This window comes from Phlebotomus papatasi, chromosome 3 (genome assembly GCF_024763615.1).
Source record: "Phlebotomus papatasi isolate M1 chromosome 3, Ppap_2.1, whole genome shotgun sequence".
In the NCBI taxonomy this organism is placed as follows: Eukaryota; Metazoa; Arthropoda; class Insecta; order Diptera; family Psychodidae; genus Phlebotomus; species Phlebotomus papatasi.
In genome coordinates this window covers 89,074,215-89,097,902 of record NC_077224.1, presented here as the reverse complement: position 1 = coordinate 89,097,902, position 23,688 = coordinate 89,074,215, and the positions used below count along the sequence as shown (strand labels likewise).

Genomic DNA, 23,688 nt, shown 5'->3' with positions numbered 1-23,688 from the left:
GCCCAGTTTCATTGACAAATATGAGATAATTGCCCCATTTCAAAGCTGTTCCAATTCAAAAATGCCCCATTTCCCCCTACTCGCATTGTACTTTGTATGATTCGTATTATCATACAACGAAAGAATTGTTTATAATCTCATTAAAATATTTTGTCTTATATATAATATAGGCCAAACGATATGAGATATCTACATCGGGTCTCGAAGTAACACTGCATAAGTCTTTTCCAAAAGATGGTCAGAAATTATGAAAAGCAAAAGGGACGCTTAAAAAATGAAAATAAAACACATTTCTCAATTTTCAAAGAAAGAAAGCGTAATTTTAAGTTAATTATTTAGTGTTAAATTAAAAATTTCCCATTCTAAGTTTTGCTAAGGTTTATACAAGGATTATACGATTCACGAACATTTCGTAAGTCCCGAGTAGGAATTTTTACAAACATTTACGAACAATTTTACAAAACATTTTGTTTGTGTGTAGAAGAATCTCCTTTTGACGAACTTTTTTTTTTATTTGACAAAACTTTCCCTTTTTCAGAGTAGCTTAAACTCGTATTTTTGTCATAAAATAAATTGATTTTTAAATAATTATTCGCTGCTTTTTATCAATTAACTATAGCTAGCTGATATTTAATCTATAAAACGAATTATCCGCGACACGTTTGATTAAACCTGATTAATTGCTTGACTATCAAAGGAAAGGAGAGTGCATATTTGCAAAAACACCTATTTTATAAATTAATTCCTGTAAATAGTAAGAATTTAAATGTACCAGAAAAAACTTAATGGATCACTAATATACTAATTGGCATTTACAAAAGCACCAGTATTTTGGAATTGCAATGGAAGCATTGAAGAATTGGAGATTGAAAAATTAAACTACGACACTAGCTAATGGAAGCGACAAAGTGTCTTTATAGTTAACACAGTATCTTACGTGCATGGTAGTTTATTTAATTACTGACCAATATATCCATAAAGCAAGAGACATTTTTCGAAGATATGAGCTTTCAATGTGAAACTTGGGAAATACTAAAAGTATCCTTAACTCACACGATACGCATTTTGCTCTTGGGAAAAGGAGATGAGAAAAAGATGCCAGGACGATAAGTCGTATAAATACTACATATGTGAGTAAAACAAACAGACAGACCAGAGAAATGTTACCCTTTCCACCTTTTTTGCACTTTTACCATCCTATTCCACATTTAGTGAGTGTTGAAATGAGCTGAGATCTTGTGGGCTAGTAAGAGATATTGTATAGAGCATAAGTAGAGCCTGGAAATGGTGAATGTGCTTCTTGTTTATCGTATGAACACAAAAGGGGTGAATGTGCGGTCATAAGCGCGAAATCCGATTGGAGATCACCACATAGAATAGGACACAGAAGAGTTAGTTTAATGTATATGGGATTAGGAATAGCAAGATAAGAACTTCAAATGAGCTGCTTATTTGCAGCAATTTATCGCTGAATTTATTTATGTACGTATACTTTCATATCTATTTCAAAAACATTATATACGTAAGTACTGTAGACACCGTGCAAGAGAATGTCTGAAAACACTTGAAGAGGGATTAAATACAAGAATTTTGCCTGCTCATGTCATATAAAATTCACCCCCAATAGCAAAAAAGGACTCACCATATTTTATTTAAAGATAGATAAAATTCTGTAGGTGACATTTGGTCAGTCAGCTTTTGTTTTTTTTTTCTCTTAACCCCAAATAAAATGAATTTACTACAAGATGATTCGGTATTTTGTGCAGCTTTTGGACTTTTACGCTATCGTAAGACACATAAAGATTTATCAAAATAAATTTCACACAATAAAAGATGTCTTAAGCAGAGATGTCAGAAGCACTGTGAAAAAAGAAGAAATTTATTGTTCAACAATTTCCTACTAAACATATTACATGTTCCACGAGTTATAGGGTTAATTAACCTCTTAGCGACACTTATAAGAACAATATGCTTGATAATTAAAACACTGCTTTAGCTTTTCATTTTGAAAGTACCGTAGATGCATCTACTGGTATCTTGGGGTGTTTTTGCCCCTGTGCAGAAGCTTTTCTTTAATTCTTGCCCTTAAACATGGTCTTCACTGCTTGAACATGGTATATCGTATCGGTTAAGACCGAAATTTAGTAGGGGAAGGCTTTCAGGCTACGTGCACAATCCGCTTTCGAACATTTCGAATCTCACTTATTAAGAAATTATGTGACTTAGGGCTCGCGATTAAAGTAAAGTATGCCATTATTTAATTAGGGTCCGCCCCTCTTACATCGTTTGAAAAAGAAACATAGAAAAGAAAAGAAAATGCAAAATCAGAAAATTAGAAGAATCAAGAAAACAAAAACGAATTTAACCTGATCCAGACTGGTAGAATCTAGCGATGTCGATCAGAGATGATCTGACATGCGAAGGAAGTTGAACGAGATAACCCCGTCGACAATGATAGTTCGCGACAGCTGGCTCTCAGCATCAAGAGTCCTTGTACCCTAACCAAGGCTCAAGGAACAAGAAGTGAGGTCAAGAAACGCGTCCCTCTTGATAAAATCAGACGAAACAGTAAAGAAGCCGCTTTCTGACGGAGGAGTAGTGGTAGATCACAACCCACTAGAATATTGGGATTGTCAAGTGACATCCTAATTAGAGCCCTAGTAGTGCTGTGATTATTACGAAAACCTGATTGAATGTGAACAAGCAGTTCGTCAGAGCTCAAGTACTTAACAAAACCTCAAGTACTTTAGATAAAACGGAAAAGAGACTAGCAAAAAATCAAAGGAACCAAATGGGTTACCGCAAGTGGGCGTGACTTTGACACCCTCCTGTGCGTAAGCTTTTCATTATTTCTAGAACTTAAGAATGGTCTTCACCGATCCGATCTACCATGTCTGATCCGAAAAAACCATCCTTATACGGGCTTCAGACCTAAGGTTTAGCCATATGGCTTAAGGTAAAGTACCCTCTAGTCGGCCGGTTTCTCAATTAGGCCAGTTGAATTATTTAACCAATTTATTAACGTTTTATAGTCAACTTCTATGAAATTTTCACTGATTTACGTTATATATAATATAATACACCTTATAATGTTAAATCGGTAAGACCATATTATAACAAATCTAAGTAAATTGAATAAATAGTCGCACTGGCCGAGTTGAGAAACCGGCCAACTACAGAGTATTTTACCTTACCTGATATAATTTCTTATAAGTCAAGATATTTTGGAAAATTTAACTTAGAATTCAATTATTAAAGATAAATGACCTAATAGATTCTGAAAAAGCAATAAATTTGTTTACTTTTTCGGATTCTTCTGAGACCTTCAGGAACTGGACTAAACCTCTAAACTGAAGACCACTTTAAGTTCTAGAAATAAAGAACGGATTACAAACAAATCCTTTCCCTAGATCTGAAAGGCATACCGGAGTCGTTGGAATTTGAAAATTTTTTTCCAAATAAAGGTTAAATCCTAAACTTTCGGAATTTCTTCCAAAATTTGGTCTAGGTGAACTCCATTTAATTTTGAACAAGCCCCAAGATGTGGGAGAAAGCGCGCTACCCTCGTACGACTCAAGCTTCGCGCAATCCAATCTTATCTCTATGTTTCCAATGGATTTAAGCCATGATTGTTTCAGGACATTTGAAGCTTCGAACTAAAAAGATATTGAAAAGAAAGAATTGTTCGAAGCTTGAGTGGTCCGAAGGTAAAGCGCTGTCCCCTACTGATCAAGCCCTTAAAAATATGTTGCCATTACAAAATCAATTGCAAATTATGCCACTACAGAAGCATCCAGTTGTAAATTTATGCATACATGAAGGACAAAATGAGAACATTGTTAATCATTTCTACAAGGCATTATAAATGAAAAACAATAAATTCAGTCACGTCATTATAATTAACTAGTTGTGAAGGTGAGACGATAAATTAAAAAAAAAAATAAAGTTTGTGGAAAATTATCACGCGATTTTCATTTCCTTCACCACTTCTACACACTACTCCTACTATCTTCCGTATCCCAACCCTCCAGACATTCTAACCATACCTTCACGTCAGCTATGGAAAATACCTTTGTTGTAACTTCAATAGTAATATCTTTGAAAAACATAAACTTGCATATAATTTAGCACATTCCATCTTGAAAACTCTTGAAAAGTCGTTAAATGCGCCCATTGGCTCTCAACTTGAAGCCCAATTGAGTTGTTGAACTATTAAAAATTACCATTAAATGTACATAATTGCTTAATAAAATCGTGAGTGCAGAAATGTCTAATTTTGTTGAGGAGTAAAAAAAATTATGTTAGCAGCCAATTCATACACGTGACAGCAATAATGGAACAGGTGTGATAGTGATAAAAAGCACGTGAGAAAAGATGGAACATGAGAACATTCACTTGCCGGTTATTACAATTTGTTTATCACTCCCACAAATTATCCATGTACGGTCATCCATACCAAATTAAGTACATCATGTGGTATTATATATTAATCCTCTAACGACCATAAAGTCTCGTACGTTTTCCTTTTTTTGGGAAAAAGGTTTTTTTTCTTTTTTTCTAATTTTTCTTCTTGATGTACGTTTTCTTTTAAATCAATAAACGATATTTGAGGATATTCAATATCAAACAGAAATTAAACTCTCATTGTAGTACCTCAGTGAATATTAAATGACTTCGCATTTGGTGAACTGAATAAAACTATATTTTACTTTAAAAAAAAATGTAGAATATTTGTAATTTTTAGTGACTTATACTGTCCTGATCTAAATTCGATTCTCTACCTACGAAATCTTATCTATTTACTAAATTAACACAAAGCAAAGAAAAATATCAAAAACGTAAAGAAATCATCTTGTCCTTAGACCTCTTAATTAAATAGATATCTACCTTATGAAAATAAGATTTGCCGGTATTCATGTGAAAATTCTGAAGAAATTTTAATTTAAATAACTACACAAAAAAATTATTTTGTAAAATTGTTCATAAATGCTTGTAAATTCCTATTGGAGTCTTACGAAATGCTCGTAAATCGTATAACCTACGTCGTAAAAGTTTATATTTTTTCACAAATTTTGTTCATAACTTGAGCACTTGACAAACATTTTGTGTTCTCTCACAAACATTTGACCACACATTTTTGTTTATTTTGCAAAACATTACGAACAAAAGACGAAATTTTACGAACATTTTTTTTTAAATGTTTACAAACATTTACGAAAAAGTGTTTGTAAAAGTAGATGTGTTGTAAAAGTGATAATATTACGAATAATATTTGTGAAAAAGCACAAACTTTTACGAACTTGTTGGTGAGTTGTACGATTTACGAGCCTTTGTATGTCCCTATTAGGAAATCACAAACATTTACAACAATTTCACGAAATATTTTTTTGTGTATTGAAATAAATTTGTTATTTCGGCATTTTATAACAAAATAAGGTATAGATTGTTAATTTGGGGCCAGTTATTGTGAAAATAAGAACAAACATCAAAATTTTGTCAAAAATGCATTTTTTGACGAAAATTGCTCCCAATGTGTAGAGGCCTTTAAGCTACCTCATCCTCCCCTACATGAACCTATATAATATGGAAGTTTTCAATGAAATTTGTGTTAATTTCCCAGTTGTTTTGACACAACTCCATAATGACATTCGACAATAAGTGAGCGTTAGTGATGTAGTAATGCAAATGATAGTGACAACCTGTGGTGTGTATCAATTGAAATTAAATTGCCATAGACGTGTGTAAAATTACACCATTTAAATGCAAATTGCATTTTGCATGCTCCTCATAGATGGTGGCGACATTTCAATTAACATTTAAGCTTTGCCCCGATCTATTGTAGTACAAGCACAAATACCTTGAATGCCAAATGAAAAAATCTCGAAGGAATGAAAATTGGAATAAATTTAGGAAGTAGAATAAATGATTTTTCCAATATTTTTACACCATCTGCATCTTAAATATTTTGATTAAAACACCATTGTAGAGTTATTTGAGTTTATTTATTTCCGGTCTATAAGTGATATCTGTCAAGGACCTAAACTATTTGAGATAACAATTTGGAATAACTCTATATACGTAGAGCAAGAATATTTCTTTTTATTTACTAAATAATTGTACAAAATTGACCGCCATGGGAATGAGAAATAAAAGAGCTTTTCCATTATTTTACTTCGAGAGTAGGTAACCAGTGCTAAGATGGCGGTGGACACAAAATATATTTGCAATGTAAATTGTATTTTTATGCAACACGCGTCCCTTTCAAAGCAAGAATGACTCTCAATCTTAATAACGCTACAGCAGGAATTCGGATTAAACAAATTTAAGCTACTTTAAATATTCCAACTGTAAATTAAAATCGATTTTATAAACCAATTCACACTTCGATGTGACGCTTCTAATAAATTAACCCATCTATCATTTCTAATACATTCAGTTGATAAATTGAGAAAGAATAAATTGCTTTATTTTGATTAAATTTGTATTTAGATTAGTGGAATAAATTTAGCTTCATTCACCAATGGCAGATTCGTGCTACTGAGGGTGAGAAACGTGAGTTGCAATCTAAAAGTGTGCTTAATATCAATTTAAAATGAATTCACCTTCACGCCCTTTGCACAGCTGAAGAAAATGATTATTGAAGTGTGAGAGACACTCAGTTTTTCACTTGGTTGATTTTTTTCTTCAATCTTGAAAAAAAAATTGAAGAGAATTTTTAATAATTTGTCACAGAAGAATTCTTGAGTAAATCTCTTGAATTAATTGATTAATCAGCAACCTTCCTTAAATAATGTTTCTTCTTGAATTTCGCACCATTTTTCTCTTTCACCCGGATAAAACATTCAATAACGACTATGTGGGACGACAAAGAAATAAATTTTCACTAAGAGTTTTCTCCTTGAAGATATAAAAAAAAGAATTGGAAAACCTGCCATTTTCAACCAACTTAGTTGTATTTTTCTATTATAGAACACATTTGTTTATATTCCTTTTTAATAGCTTGTCCCAGTTCTCTTCTTCTTCGAACATCCTTTCTATGTGACGTTGAATACGTTTAAGGAATTTTTATTTAATCAATTTGTATACCCATCTCATATAAATTTATTCAATGAAATGCGGAAAAAAACTGGAAAGGATACCGAAGTGTATCAATGGGTAGATAAAATGAAAAGCTCAATAACTGAAAGGTATTTCTGTGATGATTCTTTGCTGTTCCAACATAGGAGAAGATGATAATAATAGACTCTAAATTTTTGGATAACTCACCACCAACCGGATATTAAATTTTGACATTTTGAAAAGAAATGTAACTTGTTCGATTTTTCCTCGAGACAAGCTTACGGCTTAAGCCCAGAGACGGCTTGGTGAGAAACTAATGGAAATGTAGTCTAATCATTGCCATCATCATTTTAAACCACTTGTCCCTATTTGGGCCGTAGGCCTAGGATAACCAGGTTAACAGCCCACGCCCGTCGATCTTCGGCCACTTCAGGATGATATTCGGGATCGATCCCAAGACGCTCCAAGGCAAGATCCTGAATTTGATTCAGCCACCTTGTCCTAGATCTGCCCCGAAGTCGAAGCCTCCTCACAATGGCTTGCGCCTAATCATTATTTTGATTATAATTTCGTTAAACCTTCTCTTGTATTAAGCCGTATGTGTGCGTAGCACAATAGACCGACTTCAGACTAGAGGTTTAGCCGAGTTTCCGGAGGTCTCAAAATCCTAAATAACAACCAATTTAATTTGTTCTTCAGATTTAAATAGATGAATTCCCCCGAATAGTCCATTTCTAAGGTAAAATTTTCCAAAAATGTTCGACTGATAAGAAATTAGAGAAGTTAAGCCTTAGGTCTGAACCCAAGCGCTTACAGATATTAACTTAAGGTGTTCGATGACCCCCCTCTTTTAAACATTCACTGGAAGTTTGTGTAATTTTGTATATCTTACTTGTGGGTCAAATCGGAATTAAATTGTAATTAAAAATACATAAAAAATATATAAACTATTAAAACTCCAAAAATGTTGTCATTTTTGGAGTTTCAGAGGAGTAGGGGAGACCGGGGTTGAATTAGCCAGCAAATTAAATTTTTCATTGCATATAATTCATAAAAAAATGTTTGAATCAGGCTGATAAATATTTCATTGAATAGAAACGAATGTATTTTCTTCAAATGAATAATGGTTTCCTCAATATTCCTTCTAATGCAAACTATAACATGCCACTGTATAATTTTATTCGTGCCTAATTCTGCCCTAATTTCCCCTAATGGTGCCTATACACTTGAAGAAATTTTCATCAAAAATTTACTTTTTAAAAGAAAATGACGTTTCTGCTAGCTTCTTTAAAGAAAATTGGACCTGTTGTGGACGCCTTAATACTTTAAACCAACTGTTCACAAAATGTAATTCTCAAACTTTTATGCGGAAAAGTTCAACCAAATTTAATAAGAATTCACGAAAATGTTCAGGAGTTTCATGTTTTTTTTTACATGGAATTCAACATTTTCGTAACAAAATTACCAACGAAGTTCTCCGGTAATTTTCACGATATCGGCCAAAATCTCGAACGTCAAAATCCTGAAAAGACAATATCCCGTACGACTCGAAATTTCTAAAAGCTAAAATCCTGAAAACCAAACCCAAAACCGAAATCTCGGAAAACCAGAATCTCGAATGGTAAAAATCCTGAAAGAAATGTAATCCTACGGAGGGTAATGAGTAGAATAATTTCACAAAACACTGAAAATTTCCCTTTGCCTCTAGAAAGCAGGGGCGCAATAGTGGGAGTATCTGCGACACTTTTGCGAATTCGGAATTTCCACCCATTTGGGATTCTGACATTCTGAATTTTGGCTTTCGGGATTTTGGGTTTTCGGGATTTCGTCAGGGATCTGAATACTACAAAAACCTTTAAAAAATCAATTTATTTATACATAATAAACCTATCGTAGAAAACATAATTGTTACCCATAATTCAAAACAGAAATAGAACTAAGGAAAATCTTATCTAAATCAACATGAAATCAAACGAGTAAAAATTTTGCATAATTTTCCACGAACCGAGAAAAGTGCAACAAAATGCATTTTTTACCCTCATTCGACCTATTTTTCTCACGTCGTTCAAGGACAAATGCAAATTAAATCTTTTCAAGGCAACAATTTAAATATTAATTGTGCTGAAATAAATGTCACAATCACTAATGGGTTAATAAAATATTTTTATTTACGAATTTCTGGGAAAAACACTAATAAATTATTTCAGTGAAAGTGTTTGAAGAACATGTTGTTATTATGTTTTTTTAGATTTTCATGGTCCTTCTATGATATCGTAATGTGAGGATCTCAATACCATTTTGAGGATTTTACAATTTATTGATTATTTCATAAATTAAATAGAGAATTTTATATACTTTTCGCATTTCTTTAAGCTGAAGGAGTTTGAACTTTTTTTAATTTTTGATTTCCTTTTTAATATAAATTATAAAAAAATAAGTAAAATTGCTTTATATTAATTTCAATTTAACTTTTAAACAGCTGGAGTTTAAAAATTCGTGTGACACCCGTGTAACTTTTTCGTGAGACCAGTCTTAGACAAATAGATCCAAACTATTTTCTAGATAATCCTCAGTTTGTAAGCATCAATAGAATATGCGCTTCTGTGTCGATCGAACTCAACGATTTCCACGATTTTATTGACATTTTTGATTACTGACTTACCAAAGCGTACCACATTTTTGTCGACTATTTAACCAGAACGGAATCGTTGACATCACCGATTTGCTGATCCGTAAACAGCGCAATTTTTTGACCTATTAATACCGAAGTACATATCAATTTTCTTTGCTTCTTTTCGATTTTGGGAAGTAGTAGCATGCAACTGACTTCATAAAACGCAAAACTGTCAACGAACTTTTTGAAGAGTGTTGTGACCTTCCAAACTCCCCAGTAGCGAAAAGATGTCTTACATAAGCCTTACATGATAGTGCATGTAAGCCTTACAAATCACTATCGCTTATGGAGGTTTAACATGGTATAACCACACTTTTGTCACTTACGTAAGCCTTACTTGTAAAGCATAGGAAAGCTATTGGATGTATTTTTATGGTTTTTAAGGATACCTTACATAAATACACAAGTAAAGCATTCGTAAGCAAATTCTGTAAAACTATAGTAATAAATACTTGTAAGCCATAAGAATTGCATTCATGTAAAGCATTTCAGAAGGCAAAAAATACTTAAGGTAAGCCCTAAAAAGGACCAACTTGTAAGCCATACGTTAAACTATCTTTTATGGATGTTTAACATTGTATAACTACTGTTTTGTCACCTAAGTAAGCCTTAAATTTAAGGCCGACGAATGCTTTTCATGAAAAGCATTCGTAGAAAAAGTTGAAGTGACTCTCATTAGAGAACTCACTTCAGAATATGATCACAAGTATCATATATTCATAATCATTCATCTTAATAGCAGGTTTTAGTTAAAAACAAAACCCCACTGATGAATAGAAATAAAATATTTCACCTGAACCTTTTGTATCAGAACTCCGGTGTAGCTCGCATGAATTATATCTTTAAAGTGAAAATTTCCAGTAAGCCATTCGTAAGGCATACTTATGTCTTACATGATAACGTATCCTTCATAGAACTTACATGATGATTAATATGCATACAATACATAATAAAAAGTAAAACTTTCATAATGATTTATTTGTAGAAGAAGAGAAAAACTTACACCATGTTGTATTTATGTCTTATATGACAGTATAAACCTTCATATACCTTATTTCTAAGTTTTATGATAGCAAAACATGGTAAAGTTTTAGAATAGTTTACGTGTTGATTAAAAGAAAGCTTTACATCTTACGTTACTTAAGCCTTACATGATGGTGTACCCTTTCAATTACCTTACTTGTTAATATTACGAAAGCAATACATAGTAAAGCTTTAATATGTATTGCATGTTAATTAAAAGAAAGCCTTACACTGTGACTTATTTATTCCTTACATGACAGTGTATACTTTCATATACCATACATGTTAGTTATTTTGAAAGTAATACATTTGTAAAGCTTTCACATGACTTAAATGTCGTTTAAAAGTAAGGCTTACACGGATCCTTACAAATCACTATCACTTACATGTAAGCTTTACTCTCGCTGCTGGGTCCGTTTAGTATGACCCGATGCGATCTATATATCGTGATATATGTATTGCTCACTAAAAAAATCTTGAGAAAAAGGATCAATACTTTTTATTTTACCTATGCCATAGATAGGTCAGATTCATTAAAAGAATATGAAAAGATATGAAGTGTTTGAAAACCCAGAGTGTGTGCAAAACCTGAAAGCTTTCCCCTATATTAATGGAAAAGTACACGTGGCTTTTTTATAAAAATGAAAGGAAGTTTTTAAATATGTTTCTCATTAGTAATTACACTCAACATAAATGATTTCTCCATTGTATGGCATAGCGAAATATTACATTCTTCTTCTTCTGTATACGTTCGAATGCATAATTAATGCTATAAAATGTATATATTCATATGTAGTATATGAAAGATGAAATTCAGTGTCATAACCAACTTCCTAGTCTCATCAATATTCAGTTATGACATTTCTCGATAATGATGATAATTTATACGGCATTAATTTCATGTGAGACTTTGGCACTATCAGTTGCAACTTTGTGCCATGCTCATGGGGGCAAAGAACACACAAGACCAAAGCAATGATTTTCCTCTCATAGTTATAGAATATAATTTTCGCATACCATTCAAAATTTCTCGTCTTTCTCTCCATTTTCCAGCTCTCGGTAATTTGGGAAGTGTCCTTAGTGCACAGGGAAGATATACGGAGGCCAAAGCTGCTCTTCAGGAAGCGCTCAAACATCGACCCAACATGGCTGATGTTCATTATAATTTGTAAGTACCTTTTGAAATTGACTTTTCATCTCTTCACCTCGTCTATCTTAATCTTTTGTCTCTAAATCATTCTGTCATTTCTGACCTCATCATTTCTCCATCTGTTATTGCTGGAATTCAAAGAGAGCAATAATCGATTATCTCACTTCATCGAATGCTATACCTCAATATCTCTTATAATGTACATTGAAAAGTTCAAGAGACATAAGGTGTACTATGCACAAGTACAGGCCTGACAGTTTATTAATTTACTAATTTTATAATTCACTTGACGTTTTATTAAATATTGAGTTTTGCGATTTGTTGACATATTTTATAAAAGGAGATTGATTTTTATTAATTATTAAAAAAAAATACAATTTCATAACGTCTATTGCAAACTAGCGAATATAGATCGAAATTCTGGAATTTTATTAACCAAGTACGTTTTTAGAATAGGGTTTAAATTTCAGATAAAGTAACGAAGTAGAAATAAAATGCTATCAGACTTTCCATATATTGTAATTGACAGAGAAATGATTGCGGTAACTAAGAGATTTTCATTAATCTGATATTTTAACAGCTCTAAATTTAATCATTTCCATGTCACATCACACTGAAAGAATTTAAATATAAATAGCATAGAATAATTTAATCTCAAAAACATAAAGTTTCTCTTCGTCTGCACTGGAAAAATGTTCACATAAAAAGGTGAATGATAATTAAATTTTTTCCTGAATTAAAAATAAAAGCTAGAATTGAAAAATAGCATATACTGTGCCATTCATTGTGGTACAAAAAAAAATTGTAAAACGAATGTGCATCTAAAATTAACTTTGATGCATTTCAAATTTGCAAGGCAATGAGAAGTTTTTTTTTAACAATACCCCATACACCTTAAAAATAGCATTTGGAAATAATTTTTTTGTGCACCATAGACCACGAAATATACATTGAAGAAATCAATGAAAATTTGTGACCACGAAATAATCCGGACTTATGCAGGCAAGTTGATTACGATTGGGCGCTTTACAGCTTCCCAGACTTGGTCCAAAAACAGAGATTTTCAGCGCGAGATAGGACGAATGAAATGTGCATTGATAATTCGAAAATGCATTTCGCTGAGCTTTCGGGTTGGCTATCATGGTCAGAATGCAAAAGGGATTAAAATGCAGCATCGAACATTTTTTTTAAACCTATTTCCTCCCTCTTCTCTGAATTTGTATGCGAAGCTCGCAAAATAAATTTTAAAACTTGGACAATTTATGTTTGTATTGAACGCCAAACTGAAAGAAAACCATAGAGGACCGTTTGAATTTTTAAAACTTTTTACCAATATTCGTATTGAAGGTTTGTTCAGTCCTTTAAAGTACATTTTTTCTGTTTCAAAAGCTCACCTTAAATTTAATTTTAGCTGTTCGGGGTGTTCATTTGGCTGTGATTTTTTTCAAGGGGTAACTCATTTCGGGAAACTCGTGCCACTGTGGTCAGGGAACCCAGAGAACTCATGCGGAACCCGAGGAACTCCGGGGAACCCACAGAGAACTCGGGGAACTAATACATTTTTTTCAAGGGCCTCACGGGAAACCCAGAGAGCCAATTCATTTTTGAGGAAACTCTCTGAAAATTCGGGAATCCCATACATTTTTCAAGGAACTCATGGGGAATCCATATATTTTTTCAAGGAACCGAGGAAACCCAAGAATTTTTTAACAAACCCTCAGAGCAGTCGAGAATTCCATACATATTCAGTGAACTCTCAGAGAACCCGGGGAACCCATGAACTTTTCAGGGAACTCTCCGGGAACCGGGGTAGCTATGAATTTTTCACGGAACTCTAAGGGACCCGGGAAAGCCGTACATTTTTGAAGGAACCCTCGAGGAAACCAGGGAAGGGAACCCATTTATTTTTCAGGGAACTCTCAAGGGATCCAGGAAACCCTTATATTCTTCAAGGAACTCCCGGGGGACTAAAGAAACACATGTATTTTTCAAGGAACTCACGATGTTCCCGTATATTATTTTTTTCCGGGAACCCGGGAATTCATACATTTTTCATGGAACTCTCTGGGAACCCGGGGAACTTAAATAATTTTTAGAGAATTCTCAGGGGAACCCGTGCATTTTTCAAGAAGTTCTCAGGGGACCCGGAGAATCCGTATATTTTTCAAGGAACTTCCGAAGGACCAGGGAAACCCTTGCATTTTTCAGGGAACTCACGTGGTACACGGGAAACCCATTCATTTTTCAAAGAACTCTCGGGGTACCCAAGGAGCTTATACAATTTTCAGGGAGTTCACAGGCAACTCATTCATTTTTCCGGGTACTCTTAGAAGACCCGGGGAACCCATATATTTTTCAGGGATCCCTCAGAGAATCCGGGGAACCTAGATATTTTTCAGGGACCTCACGTGAAACCCATATGTATTTTCAGGGAACCCGGGGAACTAATTTATTTTTTCACGGAACTTAAAGGGAAGTTAGGGAACTCACAGCGAACTAAGAGCACCCATATATTTTTCGGGAAATTAGAAACGCGAGCCACTCTAAGTGCTAATGAATAATCCCTTGGAATTTCTTGAAAACAAATTGCAGCCATCGCCGTCTTAATTCTTGTATGTGAATTCCGCGGAAATCATCAGAACATAAGTTTCCAGGAACAAAAAGAAAAAAATTTCATTTAAAAGAACAATAAAAACAGCAAAGTATCGAACCACAAGAAATGATTACATTACTAATTCCCTTGGCTCCAATTTGTTAAAAGATTAGCCATAAAGTGTGTATGTTAATGAAAATCATAAATATGCGGTCTTACTGATCTGACTTGTATTGTTTTCTAACATTCTACTAAACAAGCTTGAATATGTGGTAATATTAACATGTTTTATTCATGAATATTGCTAAATAAAACTCCTACAGGTGGAAACTATTAATATACATTCTCATTAAGAGAAATATTCTAATATCCTAACTTCTTGATTTATTAAATTTTGTTAGAGTTTCGCAGAAATTTAAGATGCATTTATTAAATGGGGAATGAATCAGAGAAGATTTTGAATAGAAAAGCATAAATTAATTTAATTTAATACATTCAGTTTCAATAAGTTTGCATCAGTGAAAGAAGTTTAACAAATTGCAGAGAAAAAGCTCATCAATTTCAAGTATACTAATTAATATCAGATCATACAAAATGTGATACTTTCAATACAACTTAACCTTTCAACCCACCTCTCACGTGCCGTGCTCTTAGCTTTTTATTGTGCTTAGTAGCTTTAAGAGTATTTGAGATTGTTAAGAGGCTGCGTGGATAAAAGTTTAAGGAAAAAGTCAGCAACTGAATTCAATTAGCATAACAGAGAAATATAACAAGTCCGATGACTGTCGATGTTTTCAGGGTGAATGAGTAAATTGCGTGATGTATTGAAAGCGAATAACTTCAGAATAATAAATACTTAGTATATATAGAATTTCTACTTTTCTCTCGAGTTTTTCGCATTTGTGATGCTTTAGCAAATCATGCGCGAATTTGATTTGGAAAAGTCATTTAAAATACGAGCAGAAGGTGTAAAAGCCATAATTTGGTAAAGATTTTCCGAAAAGCACTGGATGAAAATCCTAAGATGGGATGACTGGATGGAAAAGTTGATGAAAATTAAGAAAGTTACAGTGATTCGGTGTAATTATTATAAAAAAAAAGGTGAAAAACTCAATTAATGCTAAAAATGATTCAATTTTATTCTTATTTCATCCTTAAAACTTTTTCTCAGGACTTTCCAAGACATTTTACCTGTCAATCTCAAATGGAACAGGTGCTACATAATCCACCCACATTTTTTTCTGTCTAGATGTATTTTTCCAGAATTACGAACAAGGGGCAACCCAATGCGGCAAATACAGAATATTAATTTTGCAAATTTTCTCTCACAAAAAGTACTCTAAAATCGATACTTTTGGTTTCGAAAAAAATCCAAATGCCCATTGAATATTGAAACCATAGGGAATTACGGGAATTATTTAATTAATTCTCTGTCATTGCTTTAATGCCACTTATTCATTAATTTATCAATCACATTCAATGCTGATTTTGAAGGGATTGTGGTGTTTATTTTGTCCTCTTTGAAGTATTAACTGCAGGGTATTCTGGTATTTATTTGATACTATTAGTGGTATTGAACTCAGGGGACTGTGGTATTGCTTTTATCCCATAGTGGTATTGATGTTATCCATTCATGGCTTTGATTTTAGGAATATTTTGTATTTATTTTATACCATTAGTGGCATTGAACTCAGAAAAATACTGCGATATTGCTTCTTTCCCAATATGGTGTTAATTATACCCCATTACGACTTTGATTTTAGGGTATTCTGGTATTTATTTTATGCCATTAGTACACTGAGAAAAAACGGGGGTGCGATTAACTTCTTTTCCTCAGAACTTTAATACTTTTTAGGTGTAAAAATATATCAACATTTTTAATTTTAATTTTACACCTTTTTAAGGGTAAAATTAACATGAAAAAGGGTAACTTTAACCCCCAATACACCTGAAAAGGGTAATATTTACACCAATTTCGGATTAATATTGCAGGGTAAAATTAACATTTCCGAATACAGATACTTCAAATATGTGTAAATATTTTGAATACTTTTTTTGCAAAAACTCAATAGAACATCAATTTTTCTCAATGAGAAGCCCCTAGATATATATACCAAATATCAGCAAAATGTATATAATAAATAAATAAAAATAGGATAAGTTATCCACTATATATAAGATCAATAAAAATATATCTTCTCATTTTCGGCAAAAGTGTTTATTTATAAGATCCTTTCCCTAATTTTTCCATCAAAATATGTGAGTGGGTGAATGAACTCAATATTTTACTGGGCATTCTACTTATTTTTCACGCTATTTTCTCAATAAAATTTACGATAGACATATTATTTATGTCACGGATAATACGCAAAAAGAGAAAAATTTGCGTCAAACATAATTTCTGTTTTTGTCTTGCTTCCAAAACAAAAAAAAATCACATAGTTTCTTGTCTTTTCATTTATTAATTTGACACTTCAATGTGAGTATTTAGATAGATATCAAAAATGAAACCACTTGATAAATGCACAATTTTTAAATAAACTACATGACTATATGAAAATTGTCTAAGTGGAAATGGGTAAGAAACTCTTTAAAAAAAATTTAGAAATTATTATTTCTTTTAGGGAACATATATGTAGGGGAAAGCGCGCTACTTTCGGACGAGTTTAGCTGTGAGCAAGTCATTTTTTCAATATGTTTTTTATTGAATTTTACCCATTATAATATAATATTTTAATAGCTAATCTAATGCCTTAATTTTTTCTAATAGCCGTGTGTAAAATCAATTAGGAATGTAGAAAAAAATGAGTTGTCCGAAGCTACAGTCATCCGAAGGAAGCACACTTTCTTCTAATTAATTCCAGGATTGACTTCTCGGAAGATCTCTCGAGAACGTAAATCGCAATCTCTCACTGTTTATACGAGCTGCAGACCTAAAAGGCTTAGCCATATGGCTTTAATACTCCACTTCCTTATCAATTACAGTTTTTTGAAAAATTTAATTCAGGAAATTATTAAAGATAAATTACGTATTAAGTTCTCAAAACGAAATGAAATTATACGCTATTTAAAATTTTGAGACCTTCGGAAACTGGGCTAAACCTCTAGTCTCACGACCGCTTTAGGTTCTAAATTAAACAATTGATTGCAAGATAAACTTTGAGCAATTTTTAATTAAGTTTCCGTAGGTGAAATGGTATAGGAAAACTGGGGCAGTCGAAAAAATAGGGTAATAATATACACTGACACAGAGAAGAATCCTTATAGGGGAAAACACGTTACTTTCGGACGACTTAATCTTTGGACAACTTACTTTTACAATACGTTTTCAATGATTAATTCATCGAATTTTGGGAATATGGCTAATATTTGACGAAAAGCTGTACAAAAGTGAAAACAGAACACCAATTTCCCTGAATGGTCGCTTATATTGCTATATACATGCACACATAATAATGGCAAACGTACACATGAGTGGATGAAAGTGATTACTAACTTTTCACATTCAAGTAAACTCGTAAAAGTTGCAGAGAAGAAATTTGAGTGCAAAATTGTTTTGAACCCCAACATATTAATTAATTGAGTGATACATAAAAAGACAGAAGAAGATTGTTTGTGCCACAATTGCATGCAATATTTTCCATATGTTGCAAGTTTAGGTATTTGTAACTATGAGTGAGGAAAATTTTATTAACTTTGCCGCACATTTTCCATAACATCAACAGAGTCAGTCACATATATATACATAAAATTGTGAAAAGCATCTAACCACTAAACTGTCATATTCGCTTCCCTTCGCTTGTGAAATAAATTCGTGTGGCTTTTCCACGTGATTAGACCTCAAAAGAGTTGAATAGCAACATATGCTCTTTTCTTTTGATAGAGAATACTCGAGGAAATCTTCAGTCGAGAGTCTTCCACAGAATAAATATGCTGGATTTACTATTTTATATACCTATATTTTTTCTGCAAACATATTATATGCCAAAGTCTTCATGACTCATTGAAGATTCTCGGAAAATAGACAGAAGAAAAATTGAAAGATATCGTCCTATTTTATTCTACAAATTCTTTTTCCACTGAAATATTATGTTCCATTGAAAGATGCTCTATTCACGTCTGATATATCACGAAAGACTATAGCGGAAAGCTTTCAGGCATCGCACACACTCTGGCTTTGATCACTTAATATTTCGTCCATGTTCTTTTAATTAATCTAACCAATCTATGGCGATTTTAATAGCAACTAATAAGTTACATATGAATATGAAAAAATATGAAGTGTTCGAAGACAGAAAGTGTGCGAAGCCTTCAAGCATTTCCCTACGTTTTCCTAACAGTATACCCCAGTAGGGAAATTCTATAAAGAATGACAATGTCATGTGACAAATTTTCGTAGTAAATTTGAAAACAAGATATCGTTTAAGCTCAATGAGCTTCCAATAGCCATTGCTAGGAGCTCTATGGAGCTCTCGATAAGAGATATTCAATTTTAAAATTTGTCATATGACATTGTCATACTGTTACAAAATACCTCTACAGGTATTCAATAAGGGAATTCTTTAACAATCTGACAATGCCATATGACAAATTGTGTGCGAGTCTCAGAACGGCTTTTTCGAACATGTGATTCTGTAGTCATGACATTGTCATTTCTGCTCATGTGGCAGATGTCACATATTTGAGATCTCGGGGAATTCAAATTACAATATAATTTATTAACCAAAATGTCCCGTAAAGAAAAGTAATTTCGTTAAAAAAAAAAATAAATCGCATTTTCTAACTCATGTAATATGACAAAAAAGCTCGATTGACATTGTAAGGTTTTGAACCCAATCGAGACAATGCCACGAAAATTACAAAATTCCCCTATAGCTGTGACATATCACTGACTGGGAGAAATCCGAAAAAGTTAAAATAACATTCCCGAAATGTTTATTTTACCCTGCAGTATTGATCCAAAATAGGTGTAAATATTACCCTTTTTAGGTATATTAGGAGCTAAAGTTACCCATTTTCATGTTAATTTTACTCTTAGAAAGATCTAAAATTAACATAAAAATGCTGATATATTTTTACACCTAAAAAGTATTAAAGTTATGAGGAAAAAATGTTAATCGCACCCCCGTTTTTTCTCAATATAGAGCAAGCTTTATGTCATTTTATCGTTTTATCATGGTAACATAATCTGGTGCTCTTGTACCTCAAACTTTTGAAATAGAACCTGTTCTGCCCTTTAAAATGAAATAATGAATTACAATAGAAATTACCACAAAGTACAATGCAAAATAGTGTAGTAAAACTTACGATTTCCTTACGTAAATTTTCCCTTGGTTTACGTACGTCTTTCAAAACGAAATGTCGGAAGTATAGGTATTATTTACGTCAGAATGTAGGTAAAATTTAGAACCATTTTAAATCACTTTAGTCAAGCACGAATTGTGCCTTATTGACCTAATTTCTGTACCATATTAAATTGTTTTCTATTTGGGGAATTAAACATTCGAGATTATCATTTAATTTGTCTGAAATCTAAATATCGAAGAAAATGTTTCTGAGAAATTCAAACTCTCTAAAAGTTTAAATTGCTGACTATTGAACTTTATTAAAGTTTTCGTTTAAATCATATAAATGTTTCATATTAAAGATTTAGGATGTCATAATAAATCTTTTGAATAAATAAATTCTTCTTGAATTTTAATGAATAGGCAATTTTATATCAATAAATTATCACTGTCTTTAGTGAATGGAAATTATATTGCTCAATAAATAAAGCGAAATTGATCTTACAATATCAATTTTGAGTTATCAGTTGCAAACGCCAAAATACCGGAAGGGACAAAATCCAGAGTGCGCTAGTCGAAATCCGGATTTTTTGTCCATCCGAGAATTTTGCTATTTGAAATTTTGATCTATTCAAGATTCCGACCCTTTCAAGATTTTGGCTTTTGGAATTTTAATCAATTCGCCGACCTATTCGGGTTTGTAACATGCAGCATGAAGTTAGTTACGAGCGAAAGAGATCTCTGAAAATATGAATATCCGGTGTGTTGGCTGAGTATGAGTGTATTTGTCCCACCGCTCCAGGGGATATCTGAACCGATAGCAGAGGGATGAGTGGGGACAATCGGGGTAAAACTTGACTAGGTTAAGAAGTTTAGTGAATAATTTATGAGTGGACTGCTATCCCAACGGGACAAGAGGACAAGGGATTTTTAACAAAAAGAAGGCAAAGGTCTTGTAAACCGTTTACCGGACCATCCTATTACCCACGGAGGGAGATTGACCAAGACCGAGATCGGCGGAGAGAAACGATATCAACAACCAAGGATACCCTATTTCTGGAAATTACGATGGAACCCTTATCGATGGAAATAGTCAAGGAGACCATTTCGACATGAAATATCCCGGCTTTGCGACACGGAGAGAAACCAAAAACGTTCACGGAATTCCATATTTCCCGACACCCACTGTTTAGAATAAAGAAAGCCTCACCGGATAATCCTAGAACCTTAAGTACCCTATAAATGTTATAGGAAACTTGTCAATTGATTGAAGAATTCTTTTCTGGGAAGTTTCTTGGTCTTATTCAGGACGAATGGACAAAGTTTTTAAAGAAGATCCTTTGTAAGAATCGAGAGGTTGAGCTTGATAAAAAAGAAACTGGGTAAACCAATAAAGGTTTTGACTTTCCGGACTTTGACTCATTTGAGTTTTTACGTTTTTGTGATTTTCGTTTCTTGGAAATTTGGCGTTCGGGATTTTAACTGGCACTGGTATCTCCAATATAACCAGTTTTCAAAAGAGAACCGTGAGATCAAACACTTTACTAAGCTTTAACGCTTTGTTTCGCCGTATTTAATTATTCTTGTAGTTAAGGAAGCTTAGGAAGTGCCAGAAGTGCTGGAAGTGTCGTTCTGTATTTTGCGATATCATTTCCCCTCATTTTAAATAGTACCTAAGCAATATAGAAAATCATTTATAACTTATTGCGCCCTAAATAGGAATAAATTGGATTTTCCTTAATGGCAAATTTTACATTTAATTTTCTCTTCTACATTGAAACTTAGTGGTTTTACAAGGACATAACAAAACTTTGACGATAGTTCATCAATTTTAATCCTCTTTCAAACAGCTTTGAAAAGGATCTGAAGTATTGAATTGGAAATATAAGATCAATATCAGTATATTTCAAAGAGAATTCATTAATATTATTTAAAGTGGTTGATTTTGCCTGTGTGTGTATGTGCCTTGAATTATTAAATAGAGATAAAATTACCACATGAGGTTACCGTGATAAAAAGCAAACACATAATATTGCTGTGAGTTGGGAAAATTTTGAAACCATCAAGAGCAATTTAGTACATGAAATTTAATCCAGAATCTAAAACGATCTTCACCCCCCCTAAGCCCCCCCTTCAGTCTCTCTATTGCTGTTTCTCCTCGGAAAAGTCTGGCATAACTTTAATTCCACTTGATGGCCACAAAATAAATTCCGCCTCTGAGATATTTTGCTGAAGAAGTGAGTTGAGGGATTAGATTGTGGCTTTTTTGTAATATTCTGTCTCTCGTGTTCTTGCTATTCAGATTTTTGCGCGCCAAAATAATATTTATGTACAGAGAAATGTATGTGGTGAAATTCTCTGTAAGCCTTATGGCAAAAACGGACGACCCAATGTTGATACCAAAACGGAAACCACAAACATCAGAGATGTGCCTCCCCTTTAGTACAGGAAGGAGCGAGATGGAAGGTGTGACTGTGAATGAAGGGGATGAAGAGCTGAGGAAAATCTTTTGGGGATGGATGAGGATATATGTTGGAGAAGGGTAGAATTTTAGCTCTTCATAAAGTCATATTGTGTAGTAGGGTATCCCCCATATTGTATATATGTTATGTGTGTGTGCTTTTTTTTCTGTCAACCGAGGTATTATCCTATGAGAAGGATTTGCGATATTGCAGAAATTTTTATCAATCCTTTTGTCATTTCCTGCTACTCTCACAAACACTGCCATCGTCCACGACTGAGCTTTCATTATATATGTACATGGCCACCACCATCCTGAGGTTGATTTATTACAGAATTGGATTTCATTATGTTTTCTTCATATATTTTGTCACAAAATGGCTTACAATGTTAAGGTTATCTTTCATTTAGTTGGTTGGAGATTTGAGATTTGGATCCCAAGACTTATTCATTTCTCAAACAAAGCTCTGTAACACTGTTAAAAAAGACTTGCAAAAGTGGGCGTGGCTATTCTGATTTTCAACAGAATCTTAAAACTTATAAATTAATATACAAAATTAGAAAGTTAATATACTTAAAAGTAGCTTCAAAATATAATGATTTACTGCAATTATAAATTTTGTAACATTTCCAAAAAAATACAAAGTTATCGATCTTATGGAAGGCGTGGCTTATTTTTATAAAACATTACGGCCTTGTACACCTATCCCAATTAATATTGCAGCTAAGGATATGACATTAAATTTAATTTAATTTAAAATTCAAGACTAATAAAGCTTCCGAAAATGCTGTCAAAGTTTTCTTTATTAAAATTTCACAGAGGGCGTGGGTTATTTTTATAAAAGATCACGGCCTTCTACTCCTATCCCAATTAATTTGATATTGAGTTTCATTTAATTAAAAATGCAAAAATACTCAAACTTTCGAAAATGGTGTCAATGTTTTCTTTAATAAAATTCTACAGAGGGCGTAGCTTATTTATCTACAAAGCCATCTTATTATTGGATTCGAATAAATAATTTTGTGACAGTGACTATAATGTCTAGCGCACAATAACTTTTGTTTTGTAAATATGTTTTTTAACATTTCAATGAAAATGAATGAGATCGACTTTTAGTCATCTCTGTCACTCTCATAGGTAACTTTGAAAACATGTTTAGAAACAAAAGTTATTGTGCGTTGTGCATAACTTGCAGAATAATATTTTTCAATTCCAATAATTACTGGGAATATGAAGGTAGTTAAGGTGAATATTTCGTCCTTAGACATCTATGTTTGAAAAACATTTCGATATCGAATTTTTTAAGGTCAAAATGTATCCACTTTGGAGGGCTTATTGTTCAACCGATTTACTTAATTTGGATTTTTTTGAAAGATCTTGAAATTTCCAACCCGACTGTATAGGATTTAATCGGTCATGAGTCATTATAGTACCCGTAAATGA

At 32.9% G+C, this 23,688-nt stretch overlaps 1 protein-coding gene across 1 annotated transcript in view; it reads left to right on the top strand.

Moving 5' to 3' along the window:
* LOC129806301 (protein O-mannosyl-transferase TMTC2) overlaps positions 1–23,688 on the top strand; it is a 203,710-nt gene that overhangs the window by 54,332 nt on the left and 125,690 nt on the right. Inside the window, exon 5 of the mRNA XM_055854773.1 lies at positions 11,810–11,924. Within this exon, the coding sequence (XP_055710748.1) occupies positions 11,810–11,924 (115 nt within the window). The remainder of the gene's footprint in view (positions 1–11,809; positions 11,925–23,688) is intronic.